The sequence below is a fragment of the Zootoca vivipara genome, chromosome 13 (genome assembly GCF_965207765.1).
Source record: "Zootoca vivipara chromosome 13, rZooViv2.hap1.1, whole genome shotgun sequence".
Lineage (NCBI taxonomy): Eukaryota > Metazoa > Chordata > Lepidosauria > Squamata > Lacertidae > Zootoca > Zootoca vivipara.
In genome coordinates, this window is record NC_142596.1 from 14,939,681 (window position 1) to 14,962,052 (window position 22,372).

The following is a 22,372-nucleotide window of genomic DNA, read 5'->3' on the forward strand; positions in this document are numbered from 1 at the left end:
GATAGTGATGTTTGTTTGTTGGTTGGTTGGTTTTACAGTTTGGTAAGAGACTAGCAGCCTGTTTTTCCATGCTGGCCACCAGGGGTTATTATGGGATAGGGAACCCTCAGCAGCCAGCTGTCTTCTTAGCAGACATTGTGTGTATTTTAGGGTGAGGAATCTATATTTTATCAAACATACTGGTAAAGGAGAGATGGGTTTCCTGTCCTCCACAGCCAGATGGAATCCAAACAGACTGAAGAATAGAGAGGCCTGTCCCTCCTCCTCCAACACTCACTTGCAAGAAATTCCTGGCTGCCTGTGGCTATCAGGTGAGTTAATAAAAGCCTCTCTAAATCATCCTACCGGTATGCTTTTCTTCCAATGAAATGCATACGTTTTCATGATTAACCATACACCCCAACTTTCCCCCAACAACTAAAGTTTATGAAATATAGACAAGCCTATTATGAGAAATGTACACGAGCCACATTCATACAAATTTTCCCACTTCAATGATATTTCAATTCTGCAAGCATGCCAGATGTATCTGCGCCAACCTCCTACCTTGGTGCCATCCACACTGATTATCCGATAGCTGTTTCTTGTGCTGTCATAGAAGTAGGAAACAGTTACAGCCTGCTTGCTTGCAGGTACCCAGTTCTTCTTGGTGGTGTGGTCAATTTGGAACACATGCGCTCTGGTGGTAAAGATGGGCTGCTCTCTGGAATAGGGAGGGACAGGAGAAATGGAATGCATCATGAGTTTGTGAAAGATGGAAATGCCACGTCTGTTCTGCCCTTGATCAACAACATAATGTTGATCAAGTCTAGCCCAGTGTTGAAGCAGCTCAAGATGAGATCTCTGGAATTCTGAAGCAGGAGAGCAAAGCTACAAAGAGTTACACCACTCAAGTCTTATACCTAATCTGACCCATTACATTTTACCTCCTCCTTATCCTGGGAAGTGCCAAAACTTGCTAGCACAGAGCTGCTGCTTCTTAAATTCCCATGCTATTACCAAGCAGCCAAATTCCACAGCTCCTTTTCCTGCATGCATCACCCACCACTCACGGCTGTGAAGTTATAAGGTTTAAGTGGCTGTTTTCTTCTGGGGGAAATGGTTGTGTGTGCATGTAAAGAGATCATGAGATCCTTGAAAGGATTATGGAATAAATATGTCAGGTAGTTATATGCTGCATGATCACATTCTCTTACCACTGGCACTTTGAAAGACAATAATGATTTTTAAAATATACATTTTTAAAGCTATTAAAGGTTGACACTTAAAACGGGAAAACGTCCCATGCCCAGACCTGTGGCCAATTTTATGACAAATGTGTGTATTTTCAGCTAATGCTGAATTACCTTGTGCAAATACCAGAGACAACTGAAGCTGAGTACTGTAATTCAGGTACATAGTTTAATGCACAATACACATTTCTAAGCAGGTGGCTCTGTTGAATGCTAATACAGCAGGACGATAAAATGAATTCAAATATAATGTGAACAGCCAAACGGCATACAGGAAGCACCATCATTCTTTCCCAACCCCCTTCTGCATTCTAATATGCAATCTCCAATGTAATCCACGCATATAAAAATGACCAGTACCTAAGTGGTCGAGAAATGAGATTGCGTCGTGCATTTTATCTACAAAATGCAAAGGTTCCCTAGAGTAAAGCTTAATTTTAAAAATCCACAGTTTGAGGGAATAAAATCCTGCTTCTTGGTTTCATTCCAGGTGCAGGATTCTTATAGCGGGCATTCCTCACAAACAAGTAAAGAACTACTTTCCACCAATTCTTGCAATTCTCCCTTTTACTTTGCCTTTTTGTAAGGGACTCGGTACAACTTACAAAAGTAAAAAAAGGAATATGAGGTATCAACCACATGTGGTGTGCTCATTTTAAAACTACATTTTGTTCCTCAACACGAGTTCCAGGTCAGTTTAAAAAACGAACAAACTAAGGTCAGTGTCCTTCTGGAGAGAGGGGGAGAGAATGTGCTGCACACAAGCATATACTGTGTGTTTGTGTGTGTCAGTGTGTGTGTGTGTGTGTGTGTGTGTGTGTTGAGCACAAGCACCCAAAAAAACCATCAAGTCTCCAAAACACAGAGAATGCTCTTGGACATTCAGCCAGCTGCACAACTCAAGCTTTTTTCTCCTTCACTAACCACACTACAACTGCTCTTCTGTTTCTTCTCTAGCCTCTAATCAAGCAAGATGTGGACCACAGCTAGTAGCCAAGAGCCATCAATACAGATACCGTATAAGGAAACAGTTTCTAGTCATCAAGGGTGACTGAAGCAGCATTTTTGATAAAGACTCTTCTACCTGCAGAGAAGGCTCCACACGCATAATAACCAAAACCTTGTCCTTAAATGTCCCCCTGCAGTAACACTCCTTGATATAGGCACATAGCTCCATCTTTTAACGGGGGTCAGACTAACAGACCCCCCCCCAAGTGTCCCTGTTTTCCAGGGACAATCCCAGATTGCTGTCCCAGTTTCTGATTTGATCCTGGAATGTCCCACTCTTCCTTTAAAAGGTAAAGGTAAAGGGACCCCTGACCATTAGGTCCAGTCGTGGCCGACTCTGGGGTTGCGGCGCTCATCTTGCGTTATTGGCTGAGGGAGCCAGCGTACAGCTTCCAGGTTATGTAGCCAGCATGACAAAGCCACTTCTGGTGAACCAGAGCAGCACATGGAAACACCGTTTACCTTCCCACTGTAGCGGTACCTATTTATCTACTTGCACTTTGATGTGCTTTTGAACTGCTAGGTTGGCAGGAGCAGAGACCGAGCAATGGGAGCTCACCCCGTCTCGGGGATTCGAACCGCCGACCTTCTGGTCGGCAAGCCCTAGGCTCTGTGGTTTAACCCACAGCGCCACCCGCATCCCTATTTTCATCGGAAAAATGTTGGGGGGGGGATGGAGTTATGTGACCCCCAAGCCAAGGAGATAACTATACAACCTTTAGAAGACACTTGAAGGCAGCCCTATATAGCCTATCAAGCCTCTGATGAACCACACTGCTTCTAACATCTTGGTGTTCAAACCAATAGCAGCTCTGGAGTTCTTTCAACAGGGGCTCCATGAAGCCTACACACTTGATAGTGTTGAGCCTATCGCAAGAGATCAGTGGTTACCAATGCAGTTTCAGGCACCTGTGGAAGGCTTCAGTAAATGTGTCCTCAAAAAAAGCAATCAATCACTATAGTTGTATGCCACCTTTCCAAAGTTAAAATCATGTGGAAGGCAGCTTACAACATACAAAAAATGACATAGCCACAAACATTAGTATTCATAAACAATGAACGAAACATGAAAATGTGCACAACCAGACTGAACAATTTCCACATGAATCATAGCACCTAAAATGAAGACACAAAAAATTAACAGCAACCACCCCCTGCCAACGAACACCCCTTAACAACAACACCCCCCAGCCCAAGCATCTGTTCAGCAGTCTCAGCTTTTGTAGCTGGAGTCAGTTCGGGACCTGCCCTCCCAGGCCAAGTGGAAAAAGGCCTGCCTGCAAGACAAGGGTCAGGTCTTCCAGGAGTCACAGCCAAGATGCATGAGACTGCTTGCTCTTTTTGTTCACTTGCTCATCTTCTCCTACATGGAACATGGCCCCTTCATCAAATCCACCTTTTCCTGGATGCCAGGATTGGACCCCCACCTTCCTCTTCCTTCGGAATGGAGGTAGTGTGAAAGAGCTTTTCCCTGTGACCAAGTGCAGTGGTGGCTGATGTAGGTGCCTCAGTCTATTGATTAGGGGAGGGTGGTTTTCCTGCACCACTTTGAAAACCTGCCTGTTTCTGTACTTTTAAGGTGTGGTGACTATTTGTGACTGGCACCCACAGAACTTCCTCAAAATTCCAAATGTGCCCCCCCCCAAAAAAAAGAATGGAGGCCCCTTCAATAGATAATGATGGCCACTGACATCAAGCATGCACATTATCAGCTTTTAACATTTTCAAACCAGTCCTCATTAAACAGCTCTACATAGTGAATTTTCTCCAAGCATCCTACACACCCACAATGCCAGGGGAAGGGAAGAAATGGTATATGTACATAAAAAGCTGAAAAATCCAATAATGACAAAACAGTGGGTGGAAGAAATGGTGAGTCTTCTTAAAGAATTTCACTTGTTCAAGCTGCCTTACATCTTGTGTGCACCTTCAGTTTCTGAACCAGAGCCAGATTTTTAAAAGCCTACATACCCAAGATTTATCCTTCATCTAAAAAACAAGCTTACATCTGATGATTCGATCATAATTTGAACATATTTAGGTGTTCAGAAGCATGCCAGGTGTCAGGTGGTAAGGCAGCTGAAATGCTCTGTTCTGGATTTGTAAACATTCCCAACAGCCAGGCATAAGCCAGCATGGCAGGGTGGCTAGCATAGGGGCAGGGAACCTGTAGCTCTCCAGATGATCATGAATCGTAGCGTTGGAAGGGACCCTGGGAATCAACTAGGCCAACACCTTGCAATGCAGAAATATGCAGTTGTCCTATACAGGGATCAGACTTGCAACCTTGGCATTATCAGCACCATGCTCTCACCAAATGAGCTATGGTGGTCATCTTGGACTCCAACTCGTATCAATCAGGCTGAGATGCCCCAGCCAATGGTCAGGAACAGCAGGAATTGGGAGCATAATAGCAGTCCTGCTGGATGCGACGAAAAGGCACATCTTAATCCAACATCCAGTTCTCATGATGGCCAACCAGAGAGATATAGGAAGCCTGCATATCTTAGTTCTTTGATAACTTTCTGGACAATGCCACCCAAGATCCAGGGATTCATTCATTTTTAATATCACAATTGTAAGACCTATGTGTTACAGTGCAACTCAGTTTATTAGACAGCAGTGTACACGTACAAGTTTGTTTGCTGAGCAGGTATCCTTCCCCATGCCCTGGTTCTTTCAAATGCCCACATCTGATGCACAAAAAATGTATTTTGCACCCAAACAGATGACAAGAGGGACAAGCTGAATACAAAATGGCCCCCTATTATATAATATAGTCTTATGCGCACGCACACACACACACTTTAAGAAACCAGAAGATTATTTTGTTTTTGTTGCAACAGACAAACACAACTACCCGTCTGAAAATTGTTAGCTATAACTTATTTTAAATATGATAAAAGCAAAGCAATCATGTGTTTTTAAAAATGGATTTGGGGGTATTAATTCATGCCTGCAATTAATAATAGGCCTGCAGTGTATCAGCATAATTTGCCTATGTATATTCAGGAAGGAGGGGGTGAATGGATGAACCAGTTCACAACTTCAAAAATTAAAAGGCATTAAAAGGTGGGGGGGAGAGCCTGTTCTTGCGCCTGAAGGCAAAGCTGAAGAAATATGTTAATTATGATGTAGTTATAAATCCTATTTTGTGTGGCACTGAACTATGCATAAACGAGATTCCACAGCCCATGTATACTTGAATTTTACACAAGACTAGAAATTGTTCGGCAAGAATACCACCCAGGACACAGTATTAAAATGAAGGATATAAACCTGCCTGGTGCTGAGCTTCCTCCACTTCTGATTTATTTCTGTGCTCTTCACACAACAATGAAGCTCCTCTGTCCACATCTATGCTTGCTAGCAGCAGGCCTTAAAATAGAGACCCATTCCCAGACTATTCTGAGCACCTATTAATCCCAAGGAAAGGAAACCTTCGAGGGTTGTTGGACTACAACTCCCATCATCCTTCACCACCCATGGCCCCATCTGAACTGTACGTTTAAAGCGGTATCATACCACTTTAAGCAGTCATAGCTTCCCCCAGAAAACCCTGGGTAATGTAATTTATTAATACTGCTGAGAAGTTGCTAGTTGACCCCTATTCCCTTCACAGAGCTACAATTCCAAGAGTTCTCTGGGAAAAGAGAGATTGATTGTTAAACCAAGCCTTCAGACCATAGCTGTCAAGTTCTCTCTTTTTTAAAGGGAAATTCCCTTATGCTGAATAGGCTTCCTCGTGAGAAAAGGGAAAACTTGACAGCTATGCTTCAGACATGTATATAAAGCTTCTCACCCTTCAACAAAAAGTTGAAAGGTTGGAGTTCTGTTCTGTTGTTGTGGTTATTCCATTCCATTTGAATATTGATCCTAATAGGAGAAGACAGGTAGCCCAATCAAGCCTTTTATACTGCTAGCAACCAGCACTGCGAGGGATGTGAACAGTGTCACTTATAGATTGACAAATGGAACAGACAGACTAATTGTATTTTAGTTGTCTTTGGACAGCTTGAAAAAATCACATAACCATATGGTGATTATTTCCACTGTGTTGGAAATAAATTTAACACTTACCACCCTCAAAAAACCATGTGGGTTTCTTTTTTGCTGCTGTTGTCGTTGGAAAAAGTTAGAATCTAGGGTAAATGGAACACTGTCAAGCTTGTTCAACAAACCAAGCACAGAACATTTCCTCCAGAATCCTAGTTCAGTACTAATCCCAGAGCCTGAGGGGAGCACAATCATTGATCCTGCTGACTGTGTGATGGGTCACTCTGATGGTGTACTGTACTGTCGGAGCAGCTGGAGAATTTATCAGAGAAAGGAGGCACAGCTGCCGCCTGCTCATTTGGTGGTCCATCATCAAAAAAGTGTGCCCTGGTACTGAATTCCAGGAACAGCAACACCCACACCCACACCAATAAATCTGCAATTGCAACCACTTTAAGACAGGCTTTTAATACACAGAGCTGACTGCCTTGACAGCTGAAACAATGAGGGTCTTATGAGGACAGACACACTTCAAAACCTTGGAATGCCTATTTTGACGAGAATGGAGGGGAAAAACATACAAATGCCACAGAGGTGGGCTACAGAGCCTGTTTAACTTCCAGCATGAACAAATTATCTCCTTTAAGGAGCACCATCACTTATTATTAGGAATGCAACAGGATTGAACAATTTTGTTAAAATGACTAATGTATAGTTTTTATAATGACTATCAATTAAAGTTGAAGAAAGGTATGGTCTACAAGCACATGAGGCCACCACCATCAGCGTTATTCAAGTGACTTTGCTAATAACCCTAGTTCTAAATACCGGTCTCTGCTATCAGCAGCAAACCCACTTATTGCACTCAGAACCCCAGTGGCAAGGCAGTTACAGGGTTCACAATGCTGAAAAAATGTACAGTTTTGGCACACTTATGTACACAAGTGCAATCTTATTTACTGCTTTCTCAATGGGAATTAACCAACTGTCCCATGGATAATAAACCATGAAACATTTCCCTAGCCTCAGCTTGTATAAGCACATTCTTTTCATTTTATTTATTAATTTTAGCGAGTGATTAACTTGCTCATCGTCATTTGTATCCCACTGAAGCGCTTAGGCACAATCTCTTTTCTACCTCCATCCATGTTTTTTCATTTGAATAAGCAGCACCAGAACCTGACAAGATGCCAAAAATGTCAAACGAATGCATCTTTCATTTCCATGGCAACTTCCACACGTAAAGAATGTACAGAATTGCAAAGATCATAAAAATAACTCTATACTCTGTCCAAACATGCATATACTGTATACATCCCCCCCCCAATTTCTCACTGCCCCATCTGCCTTCCTCGCATACCAGTTCATCAACAACAATCTATAATCCAAGACCAGAAAGAAGGTGAAATATGTCCAGATTCAACTTTCTTCAATATTTGGTTCAAATCTCTTCCCCTCTTGGGATAGGACAGGATGCATCTGTTTGGATAAATTGCTCTTTTCATTCTGAACACTCTAATCGTGCACCCCAAGGTTGTCCAGCGTTGCATTATACCCTTTCTCTGCTTCCCTCAGCAAGTTTGTCATTATCCACACCCTAATTGCTACCACACCCGGACCTACAGGAACTCATTCATACCTTCTGAATCAGGACTAAGCTGCAGCACACCCATTTTTCACCTGCAACTGGGATGACAAGCACTCCTTAAAACTGAAAGTGCATCCAGATGCACAAAGCTTTGAGGGGCAAGCCCACTGCAGAACAGTACCCACTGCATTGTGTTATGGCATGCACCCTACAGCAGCAGTAAGCCAACATTGTGCCATCCAGATGTCGGACTCCCAACCTCCCATCTAATGTGATCCAAGGAACTAGCCAATTCCCCTTCAACTCCAGAGGGGCTTCTGAACTTAAAAAAAAAAAAGATTTCTGGTGTGTGTTTTTCAAACAGGAAGAGAAATGAACATTCAAACGAAGTGATATACTGTACATGTTCTGCTCCAAAAGATCAATGCAGACAGTCTCTACCTGGAGGAAGAGCAACTAAGCAAATGCATGTTCGGTGTGCACGTAGATACATCTGTCATCATGGCATTTTGAATGCAGGAGCACACCAGGCTTACCCAGATGGGGAAACATATGCTGTTAACACCCATTTTGTTGTTGTTTTATAAGTTTGGGTGCACCCTGCCAAAAGGAATTCTTACGCTCTTCCCAGCAGTTTAGTAAAGCTGGTTGAAATGGCTTGTTGAATAGATTGCTTCAGACTCAACAGGTTTCACACAACATGCAACATGAGTGAAGAAAACTGCATTAAGCGGGCAATCCTCACCTAAAGCTCTGGCAGATTCGAGGCAATGCCTTCAGAGAACTTTCCTTCACCACACCAGTGTGTGTGTTAAGCCTGTAGAACTGCAGAAATAAAGCAATTACTCTAGAAATCTCTCTTTTATAAAAAGAAAGCTGCATTTTAAGTTTTCTAAAGCATGGGACCTACACCGTAACTAGGCTTTTGTGTATCTGTGACTCCATGCAACAAGGAAGGGGGGAGGGAATATGCAGAATTCAGCTTCAGAATCTAAGTTTCCTTCAACAACAACAACAACAACAACAGCTTTAAAAATGAATTTAATAATGTGTGGGGCCTCAATGTCATCAATGCTCCTTGATTAGCAGATGTAAACTAAAGTTGCCCTCATAACACCTCGGTTATTAGGAAATCTAGCAGATGTAGTGCTACAATATGGCTAAAGCAAGTCCTGGAAGAGGAGGGAGAGCTCAGATGGAAGGACGACGTGAGAGCCCATTACACAATTCCGACCTCCTAACCATGGTTACCGTAGCAGATCAGGAAAGCTTTAGCAGAAATTAGTTTAGAGCCGAGTTTTATTTTGAGGCCCAGATGAGGACTACAGAAGGTGGGTGGAGGCAGCCAACCTCACATCAGTTACAACTTGGAAGTTACTGTTTCAAGTTGTTTGTCAATTTAACGCAAGTCTACGCTAACAAGGAAAAAAGGGCAACACACTTTAACATTAAGCATCTACTGCTTGTTTGGTCAGAATACATCTGTATCTTTTCTCTCTCTCTCTCTCTCTCTCTCTCTCTCTCTCTCTCTCTCTCTCTCTCTCTCTCTCTCTCATATCTGACAAACACAATGCAGAGGTTATCAGAGGGCAGAGAAACAGAACACAGCAAGGTCCCTCTCTTCACTACTGGAATTCTGTGCCCCACTCCGAATCTATCTTCAGTGCCATAACAGCAGTTTCAGTGTATGTAGGCAAAAACAATGCAACAGAATATTTGTAATTCACAGGGGAAGCCTCTTATGGTCCTCAACAGAGATAACACTTAATACAACAACACCTAATACAAATTCTACTTAACACATTACAGCACTTGTCACAACTGAGACCTCAACACAACAAGGGAGGGAAATATCATGAGGATCAGGACTATTATTATTTTTTAAAGTCTCAATTACTGGCAAATCTTTGAGATGAACTTTTAGCTATACTTAAAGCCACCTCTTAAAGGGAGACACCTTCCTTCCATCCCCTTCTTCCAACTTCCTCATTGTCTTCCACTAATTATTTTAAGCATTTAACAATACAGGGAAAGTTATGGCAAATTTTACCTGGGAATATTAAAGAGCATGCAGAGGGGTGGGGAAGGGAGGGGAGAGAATAAATAATGCAGCCAGCCTTTTTGGACAAGTATTCATCTCTGGCCCTACTTCAGTTCCTTGTGAGAATCTAATCCAACAGCCAAAGGGAAAATATAATATAGCTAAACTGCTCATTATCCTGCCACTTTCAGTCAGCACAAAGAACTATCTGTTGAACTATGCCTTATGCTGACCACGGCGCTTTGGCCCCTTCCCCAAACTGGCAACACTGCAAATGCATGTGGAAAGCTCAAACATTACAGAGTACAAAATATAGTTATGAAGGATAGGCATAGGTTTACTTAGCTCAGGAGCAGAGCACTTCCTTTGTATGCAGAAGGTGTCAGGTTCAATCCCAGTCATCGCCAGTTAAACTTGCAGGAGCAGGGAACCGGGAACCTTTTTTTCAATATGAGGGTTGCATGCCATGGTGGCCAATGTTCTGGGGACTCATATTCCAGGGATGGGCAGGGCCAGTGGGAACAGTGAAGGTGGAACAGTGGCTGGGACCTTTACCTTTGTACAGTAGGCTCCATTTCAGCCACCCAAAAGGTAGACACACACACACCTATCTATGAAAGGTTACAGCATTTAGGACTTTTTCATTTTTGGAGGAAAAGCAAGTTGGAGGCGATGTGAAAGACATTTATTATTATTTAAATTTGCATACCGCCCTATACCCACAGTTCTCTGGGTGGTTCACAAGATAAAATCACAAAATACAAACATAAAATACATAATCAAAAGAAAAACAATCCAATAACACCCCCCACCTCCCCAACACATTTTAAAAGGGCATTGGATGCCAATCAGCCAAAGGCCTGGTTAATGAGGGACATTTTTGCCTGGCACCTAAAGGTCTATAATGAAGGTGCTAGCTCAACCTCCCTGGGGAGAGCATTCCACAAACAGGGAGCCACTGCAGAAAAGGCCTGTTCTTCTGTTGCCACCCTCTGGACCTCTTGTTGAGGAGGCACATGAAGAAGGGCCTCAGAAGATGATCTGATGTAGGTTCATATGGAGAGAGGTAGTCCTTGAGGTTTAATAACATTTCTTTTTGGAAATGTGGCACAGGCAGAGACTGTGGTGTCTTTAAGATATATGGTTTATTTACACATATATACATCCCGAGCCTAGTGGATAGAGATGTTTTTCTTCATCTCACACAACGCTAGAACTCATGGTCATCCAGTGATGCTGAATCTTCGAAAATACAGGACAGGCAAAAGGAAGCACTTCCACAAAACAGCATAGAGTCTAATGTATGGAATGGCTGCCAACTTGGAGAGCTTTAAAAGCGAATCAGACAAATGTATGGAGGTGAGGGCTATCAATGGCTGCTAGCCACGATGCCTATGCTCTGCGCTTCCATGATCAGAGGCAAAAATGCTTCTGATACTTGCTGGAAAGCACAGGAGAGGCGACTGCTGCTGTCCTTGGGTCTTCCTTTTAGGTTTCCCACAGCATCTGGTTGGCCACTGTGAGAACAGGATGCCAGACTAGATTGGCCACCAGCTCTTCTTTTTTCCAGTTGCATTCTAAATAAGAGAAATAAGCTGATACCACGGGTATGCATCTTTACAACCTCCTCAGGAGCTTTTGCCTGAGTGCAATGTGTATTGCGGTAACATGCCCATCCAGGCAAGCAGGACGCATGATCACAGGACACATTCCAGTCAGGCAAAAGCTCTTGAGGGGTGTGTGGTGGTGTGGCCTTGAGAGCAGGGCTGATGACTGCAGAGGGTCCCAAGGGCCAGACAGAAAGGAATGGAGGGCCACATTTGAAGTCCCCCAGACCAGGTACATGTAGTGGCATCAGTGTATTTCTTTTACTCAAAATATTAGTTGCTCTTCAGCCACAGCCCTCAGAGCAGCTTACGGGGAAAAACATAAAAATACCAGGAACGGCAACCAATTCAGCTTTGAGCCTAGACAAATTGGCACCAGGCCAACCTCTATGGGAAGAGAATCCCACAACTGAAAAAGATTCTTCTGTGTCTGGTCTTCACTCCTCACCTGCCTTACTTCAAATGGCAGGGAGATGCAGAGCCTCCAAGACCAATTTTTACAGCCCAGCAGGTTAATGTAGGAGCAGGCAGTTTATCAGGCTGTCCCCTGGTCCCAAGCCATTAATTGCTTTGTTCAATGGAACTAACTTGCAAGCATGTATAAGATTACAACCTAGGTGCAAGAAAAAGAGGGTGCCAAGATCCTAATGAGGTTTTATTTATGTTATATTTTGCTTACAGCTCCCTTTCCGTTTTTGTGCTCTTACTCAAGCTGACATACAGCCAGTTTGGACTTTATGATAAGCCATGATTTATCATGGCAGGAATGAGTCACATCAAGTCTCAGCCTCCTGTGCTTCATGCTCCCCTCTCCCACTTCCCTCCCCTGGTATGGCTGCGAGGAGGAGATGTGGAAGCTTTCACTTCTGTTTCCCTTAACCTCAGCTTATCATTTTGTCCAAACTCAACAAACTGTGGTTAATGTTAACTGCAGCTCATTGGAAACTGCAGCTTCAAAGCAAGTATAATGAAGCTGTCTTATTTCAGCACACCATCATTAAGAGTAACCACAGTTTAGGGTTCAGACATATCACTAAACAGCAGTCAGGCCCAGCTCTAGGTGTAGTCCCAGTGGCGCGGGGCGCCAGGGGGGTGCGCTGTGCGACGAAGCCGTGACGAAGCCATGCTGCGTGCTGCGGGGGCGCCGGAGCAATCTCCGCGTCTCAGCGCCCGGGCGCCCGACCTGCTTGAGACGGCCCTGAGTCAGCAGTCAATCAAAACGGAGGTGAAAGCTTCTGATCTCCTCCTCATGGCTACAACAGACAAGGGAGAATTGTGGGCAGTGTGTGAGCACAAGACATGGTTTACTGTGATGTCTGGACCCACTCAATACATTTGCTCAAGAATCAGAGAGAAGGAAGGAGGCTTGGGAAACCTACAAATATTATTTTCATGTTAAGCAAGCCAAATCCATTCATCCCTGTTCGTTGTAGTTTTGTGATGGAATCCCAGTCTCTCTGCTGAACAAGTGTCTTCTTGTTAGCAGCATCAGACTCATAAACACATTCTTGGTACTCGCTGGTGATGAGTAGCTTCTGGGAAATTGGGAAGAGTCATTCTTCCTTCTCACAGAATTGATGCACCACAATTACCTAACACAGGTACTGGTAGGCAGACAAAGATGTTATGGGCTAGTGATTTCTGTGAACTAATTTACAAGGATATGTAGCACAGCATCTCTCCGCTCACTATTTTTAAGCAAGACGTTTCCCACAAATCCCTGACAGTTTTTTTCACCTACACAACACTGCGTGGCAATCCCTTCTGAGTCATGCATGCAATCAGTGATGTGATCCGGTAATATCTCTTATATAAACCTCTGAAATTAGATTCTTAAGAACAATAACTTGAAGTGCCTTCTCTCTTCCAACACCAGGCCTGAAGCATTTTGGCACATCTAAGAGTTTCAACAATGCTAGTATTGTGCATGGCAAGAATCACCGTTTGTACTCAACTTAAACATGTTTGATGTATTACTCACAAATTGTTGCTTCCTTTTCAGTTTACAAAGGCCTTTTCCATCTACAAGTACTGTAGATGCAGAACTACTGTGCTGCAGAAAACAGAAGTACTTCAATTTATAGCTAGGGATTTCTGATTGTTCTAAAAATAGTGGTGGGAATATTTTATAGCGCTCTGTCAATTGTCATAGTAGTAACAGACCACAAATATGCCATAAGGATTTTAAAAGAGTCTGCTGAATCATGCCAATGGCCCATTGAGTCCAGCATACTGTTCTCACCATAGCCAACCAGATGCCTGTGGGAAGCCTTCAAGGAGGAACTGAACATCCCAGCACTCTCCTCACCTACAGCTTGCAGCAACTGGTATTCAGAAACATACTTCCTCTGACAGTGGAGGAGAACAAATCAGTCAGAATTACTAGCCACAGATAATCTTATTCTCCTTGAAGCTGTCTAATCCCTCTTTTAAAGCCACCCAAATTGGTGGCCACCACTGCCTCTCGGGAGAATGAATTCCACAATTTAACTAAGCACTGTCTTAAGGCGTATTTTATCTTGTCTGTCCTGAATCTTCCAACATTCAATTTCATTGGAAGTCCTTCATTGGAGTTCCAGTGTTAAGAGAAAGGAAGAAAAACTTCCTCTCTAGCCACTTTCTCCATACCATGCACGTCAAGTTGCCTCTTCCTTGCCTTTTCTCTAAACCCAAACGTTGCACCCTTTCCATTCCAATGATCATTTTGGTTGTTCTCTCCTGAAGTTTACACTTATATAATGCTTTAGAGAGCAGGAGTAACCAACGTGGTGCTCTCCTGATGTCGTTGGCTTCCAATTCCCATAGAACCAGCCAAGACAGCCAATGGTCAGGAGAGAGGGGAGTTGTTGGCTACCTGTCCTTTACAGTGTTCAAAGCACTTTACATACTGTTATGAGTTTGTGGGTGGCCCATCCCCCACCATCCCTGGATCCTACAAGTGCTAAAATCTAATCAAGTCTTCTGATCCCTGGATCCAGCAAATGTTAACAGCTAACCAAGCCAGGATACCTTCCTGGACTCTGGATCCAGCAAGTGTTAAAATATAAGCCAGGCTAGCTTTCTCTTGAGGTCATCGCCTGGGTGATGGGCCATTAAGAGAACAAAGGGGGCTCTGTGCCAGACAGCAAATGGGTAGAGCCCCTCCTTCCAACTCTGAGATAGTTAGAAGGAAAAAGCCCAAGTTTGGGAGCAAAGTTTTGGTACCATGATGTGAACTAGAAGTAAAGCAACAAGTTGGAGAGAGAGAGTGCAATGCTTGATGTGTGTTTGAATCCAAGGCTGCAGCTATGGGAGAAACAATACCTGTTTAGGGTGTTGATGCTGTATATGTGTGTGTAAATAAACCATATATATTAAAGACACCACGGTCTCCGCTGTGCCACATTTCCAAAAGGAAATACAAACCCTAGGTAAGCACCTGGAACCCTTGGAATCTTGCACCACTTGGAGATTGAGGTGGGATGCAGCAATACGTTGAAGGTACACAAAGCCAGGCCTTCTCTATAGTGGCCCCATATAACCCCTTCATTGGAAACCCTTAAGCAGACCTATAAAACGTTTGTTGTTTGCTGCAATCTTTACCGAACATTGTGGCGTTTGTGCTGATTTTGAGCTACTGTATAGGCAACATCCTCTGTCCATTAACACAAGGGCTCCTTTGATTTGAGTTTTAATGCCGCACAATGGAGAGATCCAATGCAACAGACTGCAGTAGCAGAAACTCACTGTGCAACAGACTATGCAACTGTGCAAGGAAATTGCCAGAAACTTGCCTATGCCTTCTCTAGTGCAACAATGCTCCAGTGGCACGAAAGACTAAGACTGGATATGACCCACAGGATTTTATTCCTAAACCATATCAGCACCATACATTTACAGCACTACTATACGACGTTGGCAGTCATGCCTTCACCCAAAGAACCCTGGGAACTGGAGGTTCTTGAGGATGGTGAGAGTTGTTAGGTTGAAGGATAGCTCAGTTGGTAGACCATGAGATTGTTAATCTCAGGATCTTGGATTTCAGCCTCACAATGGGCAAAAGATTCCTGCATTGCATGGGGTTGAACTAGATGACCATCGTAACCCCTTCCAGCTCTACAATTCTATGACGGCCAATTTCCCTCTTACAGAACTTCAATTCCCAGAGTTCCCTGGACAGAGGGATTGCTTTTTTAAAACCACTTTGAGCACCACAGCTCTGTGAGGGGAATAGGGGTCTCCTAACAATTCTTAGCGGGACATGGGTAGCGCTGTGGTCAAAACCACAGAGCCTAGGGCTTGCCGATCAGAAGGTTGGCAGTTCGAATCCCCGCAATGGAATGAGCTCCCGTTGCTCGGTCCCTGCTCCTGCCCACCTAGCAATTTGAAAGCACGCCAAAGTGCAAGTAGATAAATAGGTACCGCTCCGGCGGGAAGGTAAACGGCGTTTCCGTGCGCTGTTCTGGTTTGCCAGAAGTGGCTTAGTCATGCTGGCCATATAACCCAGAAGCTGTACGCTGGCTCCCTCGGCCAGTAAAGCAAGATGAGCGCCACAACCCCAGAGTCATCCGCAACTGGACCTAATGGTCAGGGGTCCCTTTACCTTTACCTTTTAACACTTCTCAGCACCTTTTACAAACTACCCTGTTTCTCATATTTTAAGACATACCCATAAAATAAGCCATAGCAGGATTTTTAAGCATTCAAGGAATATAAGCCATACCCCGAAAATAAGACATAGTGATAGGCGTAGCAGCAATGCCGGCCACGGCAGGAGGAGGAGGAAAAAAATAAGACATCCCTTGAAAATAAGCCATAGTGTGTTTTTTTGAGGAAAAAATAAATATAAGACATGTCTTATAATATGAGAAACACGGTACTGTCCACATGACTCTTTCAGGGGGAGCCATGGCTGTTTAAATTGGCATCATAATCATAGTGCTTTCAATGTATGGTGCAGATTAAGCCCTAGTCACAGGAGGGAAAATGCTACTCTCTCATCCAGTTCTATACCCCCCCCATCCTACCCGCACCATCAAAGCACCCCATTATCCAGCATTACCACTGATGGCTCAATCTAACAAGTTCTGAACAAGATGCTACAGAACTTCAGTGACCCTACTCCTTGGCATGAATCGCCTCCTTCCTGGTTGCTTTGCGCATTAAGAATTTCCCCCCCCACTCACCCGCAAACCCTCCAGAGCTAAAAGCTTCCTGTCCCTAGCTGCAGGCCACTGCCACTTGCCCTTGCCACATTTGGAAATTTAATCACAGCCTTCTTGACTGTTTTAGGGCAGTAGCATTCAACTACTTGAGAGATGCAAATTATAAGGTTCCCCCACCTCCAACACCCCAAACACAATCACAACCAAGCAAATTCCAAGATGCTATTTAAGGGAAGCTGGCTTGCGGTATTTAGAAAATGGGGGGGGGGAGGGAACAATGTACACAAACATAGCCAGTAGTACACAGGGTGGGATGAGGAAAAAATAGATGATCAACTTTTATAGAAACCTTCCAGAACTGAACCAACCCACACAAATCTGCACATCCAGCAAACTCCTTCTGTGCTGCAGCCATCATTACAGCAGCTGCTTCTAAACATTCGCAAAATAATCACCATTTCAAGGTTCAGATATTGCAGTGATCTTCTAAACGTAGGGGCAGAGAAAGAGGAGCAAATCACAAGAAGCTGGCGCATTAGCTGCTATTGTCTCTAAGCCACATGTGCAAATGTTGTCACTCAACAAGCTGCATACAACTCACAAGCTCTGTGTGACTTTCAGCTAGGGCAGGGATAGTGAGTGTGTGGCCATCCATATGTTGCTAGACCATAAGCCATGCTGTACTGGGGCTCATGGGAGTCCAATGAGAAGCTGGTGGCCCACAGGTTCCCCATCCCTGATCCAGGGGCCTGGAACTGCAAACAAAGGTGTTTCACCCCCGAGTGCATTTTCTACACTACATATTTCAAACCACTTTGAAGCTGGGTTAAGCAAGTCATGGATGGTTCCCCTAAATAACCCCTGGCAATTGTAGTTTTGAGATTATCCACTAGAGACCCCTTAATAGGGTCAAACAAAATGCAAGGTTAAATGCATTATATTTAATGTGCACATTCAGGGGGTGCTATTAGTTAAAGTTGGGGATTCAAGCAGGATTGGGACCTTAACAGGTCCCAATGAAAACAAGCACATATGCAGCCCAATGCTGAAAGCCAGTGAGGTGGAGTGCTCAGAGTGTTGGACTATGCTCGAGGAGGCCAGGGTTCAAATCCTGACTCAGCCATGAAGCTCACTGGGAGACCCTGGGCCAGACTTTGTTTCTCAGCCTAACCTACCTCTTAGGGTTGTGAAAATAAACTAGGGAGGCGGAGAGCTATGCATGCCACTCTGAGCTCCTTGAAGGATACAAGTATTTAATACATACTGCCATTTTCACTGAGAGAAAGACTCCTGGTGACGCCAATGGCAGTTTTACATCCAATGCAAATTAAGTTAGCATTTAGTTTGCAGACACAGTGAACACATAAAACACTTAAAATCAAAAACAACATGGCTTAAAAACACTTTAACTTATACACATGCTTCAAATACCAACAAGAAGATTAAGACATAAAACACTGTGCACTACAACAAAGCATTGCAAAAGAAAGGAAAAGCCTCCTCTAGCTGCTACATGTCCTGCTGTTAACTTTGGCAGAAGTAGTTTCTTTTCTTCCCCATCCAAGATAGAAATGAACAAAGCCCATTATACCTCTGGAATTGTAAACAACAGGCTTCCAAGTCCAGGGCAGTCTCGAGCAGGTCGAGACCGGGACTATACCTAGAGCCAGCCCTGTCCAAGTCCATCCACCTTTCTTTGCAGCCAGAGATTAAAATGTGTACAATTCCACCCCCTCCCTCACAGCCCTTTACAATGAAGAGCACAGCAGGTAGGAGGAAGCCCTTAGGAAAAATCCCTGGCATCTCCAGGCAGGGCTTGGAAAGGCCCATCTGAAATCCTGGATAGACACTGCCAGTCAGAGCAGACAATATTGAGGTATATAGGCGAAGTGTCTGACTCAATATAAAGCAATTTCCTATGTTCCTATATTATTAGTTGGAGTGCAGAAGGTACTGTGTTAAATCCCTGACATCTCCAGAAAGTCGCCTACTTAAAACCCTGGAGAGCTGCCGCCAGTCAGTATGGACCAGCTAGGTGGACCAGTGGTCTGACTCAGTATAAGGCGGTTTTATGCCCCTATTTATTTATTTATTTATTTATTTATTTGTATTTCATAAAATTTACATGCTGCTTGGTTGTAACAAACCAAACCTCAAAGTGTTTTACCAAAACAAAACAAAACCACCCAGTATCAGTAAAAACAGCTATTAACACTCAAAAGAATAATTAAAATCAATGATAAGCTAAAAGCATATTGAAACACATGTCAACATTCTAGGCTTGTTTAAACAAACATGATTTTAGCAGGTGTCAGAAAAGTGTACAGTGGGGGTGCCTGCTTGATGTCAATAGGCAGTGAGTTCGAAGGTTACCACACTAAATCAAAAACTTCTTATTAATACAGAATGGGTATTACGTGGCACCTGTAGCACTTCCAGTCCCGCAGATTAAAGCACTAAAGTGAGCATAAAAGGGGCATCACAGGTAAACTAGTCCCAAATTACTAAAGCTTTGACTTATCACGTGGTTAAGGGTGCCATCTGTGGATTCAAAGAGCCAAGCAGACAGTTCAAGATGCCCAAGGTGGTTTGGGGCTTGCGTTGGTTCCTCACAAGCAGAACACCCATTTCTGAAAATAATGTGACTTGCAAAAGCAATTGGGAAATAAGTTTTTATACAACAGTTTGCAGCAGAAGAGGAAGAGAGAAGCGGCTCAGGACCACTCCATCGACCCTGCTTAAAGATCAGCTGGCTTTTGGCTCTTCCTCAATTAGCCATCAGCTATTCCATCAGGATGATACAGAGGGAGAGATGGAAAGCAGGGTTACTGCACCGGGCGGTGTTAAGAGAACAACTTATTTTACGTCCCCTTTCCATTGCAGCTGGTCCTTACAAAAACACTGTTAAAAACGGATGCCCAGGATCAGGAACAGTCTTGATGACTTTGCTTTTTACTAATCGGTAAGCTGCCCTAGGACTCTTTTTGGCAGATGCATTCGGGAGGAGGTGTGTGCTTTAAATAAATAAGGCATTTGGGTGGGGTCTCTGCCTAGAGGAGCTCCTATGCAGTTTTCTGCATACACCCTTAATGCTTCAAAATTATCTCTATCAGTCATATTACAGCTTCCAATATAGCTTTCACCTCCTGTTCCTGCTTGATATTCATCTTGTTTGCTCAATTGTTCAGAGCTATGCCACTTCAGCACCATCACACAATTAACATTTATGTGCCCAATTTCATAAATTCTGAACTGTGCAATTCCATGCTTAGAGTTGCATGAGTAGACAGAGAAGTGAGTGAACAGAAGGAGGGTGGAATATTTAAGGATGACTACTTGCCATGAAGGGCTAAACAAGAGGAGCAGATAAGTCACAGGAGTACCATAACCTGAATCATAGAATCTTAAGAGTTGGAAGGGACCCCCAAGGGTCATCTAGTCCAACCCCCTGTAATGCAGAAATCTCGACTAAAGCATCCATGACAGGTGGCCATCCAACCTCTGTTTAAAAACCTCCAAGGAAGGAGAGTCTACCACCTCTCGTGGGAGTCTGCTCCACTGCTGAACAACTCTTACAGTCAGAAAGTTTTTCCGAATGCTTAATTAGAATCTCCTTTCTTGCTACTTGAAGCCACTGGTTTGAGTCCTACCATCCAGAGCACAGTGCCCAGTGCGGCCGAACCAGTCGCACAGCCATAAAACTGTCTCTGACCCAAATCTCCTTCCTGTCACCTGACCCATCCTTGGGAACCTCTGTTTTACACAGACCTGAGGGATTCCTCTTTAGCAGGCATCCCCAAACTTCAGCCCTCCAGATGTTTTGGACTACAATTCCCATCATCCCTGACCACTGGTCCTGTTAGCTAGGGATCATGGGAGTTGTAGGCCAAAACATCTGGAGGGCTGAAGTTTGGGGATGCCTGCTCTTTAGTATGATAACCTCAGCCTATTGTTTCATAATGACCTACATTCAACCAGCCCAGCCAGGCTAGATTGTATAGGCTACACCCAGGAGAACTGCTGCAGCCTATACTTTGCATTCAACATCCCTCATATTATCTAAATAACACTAATTTATACTATTCACTAATAAACCCTGGTACCCCAAATCTGCAACACTATTTTTCTTTAAAAATATCTGAACAGTATTCTAGGGCCAAGCATTTCAAGTTCGAGGGGGGCCTTGGGCAGAGTGCCATCTTAGGAACATAGGGAGCTGCCTTATACAGAGTCAGGCCATCCATTGCTACAACTAGCTCAGTATGGTCTATATACTGACTGGCAGTGGCTCCCCAGAAGGTCAGGCAGGGGATACTGCCAGCCCTACCAGGAGATGTAGGGAATTGAATCTGGGACGTTCTGCATACAAAGCAGATGCTCTACCACTAAGCCATGGCCCTTGGTCTGTGAGGCATGTCTAATTTACCTAGAGGCAGCCACGGCAGGCAACAACAGCACTCCAACAGAACCACTGCCTTAATTTCCCAAAATGCCCTGGAGCCACTGCTTTTTTTTCAGGGGGTACTCAAGGGTACGCAGTACCGACACCTCTTCTTTTTTGTTAAACAGTGTGGGACTTCTTGTAACAACTCCATGGTGAGTACCAGCACCTATTTTTCTAGGCGGGGGGCAGTATCTGGGCCCCGGAGCAACACTGTATCCGGGGCATTGTGCGAATTAAAACTGTGTGTCAAGGGCAGGCATCAGCTGTTGGCCCCACCAGTGTACTAGTGTGAAAACAGCTGCCCAAGAATGCTACAGGATGACCCGTGGCCTAAAATATTTCACCAAATCTTTTCTGGCCTGTCAAGTACCCATTCCAAATTCACTACCCAATTTTGCAGACTGAAAACAAGGTGGTGGGGGTGTAGCTGGGGTCAGTAGGCATGTTTCTGCTTGCTTCTATTTTCACACTTAGTGTTGTGTCAGCAGCTAACCTAAGTTTCCCAAGTATTCAATCCACAGGGAGTCCCAGCCAATTCAACCTCTCTGATGAGTCTTCCTGTGCTTATGTAGTTCTTGGTCATGTTCACGACCTTTCTGCTTTTAGATGTATGCTAAAAATGAAACTTTGAGGCACATCAGTGGTGGCGAGTGCTTTCTGTGCCAACTAATTCTAGCATTGTTCCCATGCTCCTCCCTGTTGAGTCCTACAAAGGCAGCACTTAGGTAGCAGCAGCTCTTGGTTTTAAGTGAGAAGGCAGGCAGGTGGGAGCTGCCTGAGGTTGGTGGGCAAGTCTTCTGGTCACCCTAATGGACCACATTGCACTGGTGTTTGCCCCAAAAATGTACAGCAATATCCACAGTCAACAAGCTATTAAAGATTAAACAGCATACCCATCTCCAATACACTTCTTTGGAAGCAGGTTTACTGATTTAAGTGGAACTTGCTTCCAAGTAAGCAAGATTTTAGGTTCATAACACTTCTAAGAAACTCAAGCTAAAAATACTAGGAGAGTTGCAAAGCCTAAATCAAGTTGCTTATGCAAGCAGACAGTATTCCTATAAAACAGCTGAAAAACAAAAATAAACGCAATTTCGCTGATGAAAATATAAAGAAGTTGAAAATAAATCCCTAGCTTTGACATCACTTCAAATACTTGAAGGGTTTGTCACCTTGTGACATTTCACATTTACACTTTGGGCTAATAGGTTCTAGTAATTCAACTCATAAAATGGGCTAATGAAGTCAAACATTTTATTTTTAAAGGCTGCCTACCCACCTTGTGCAAAATGACATTCATTCAGCTTAATAT

The 22,372-nt window shown here is 43.8% G+C and overlaps 1 protein-coding gene across 1 annotated transcript in view; it reads right to left on the reverse strand.

Annotated features, from left to right (window-relative positions):
* HOMER2 (homer scaffold protein 2) overlaps positions 1–22,372 on the reverse strand; it is a 73,172-nt gene that overhangs the window by 44,647 nt on the left and 6,153 nt on the right. The window contains exon 2 of the mRNA XM_035130786.3: positions 547–703. Within this exon, the coding sequence (XP_034986677.1) occupies positions 547–703 (157 nt within the window). The remainder of the gene's footprint in view (positions 1–546; positions 704–22,372) is intronic.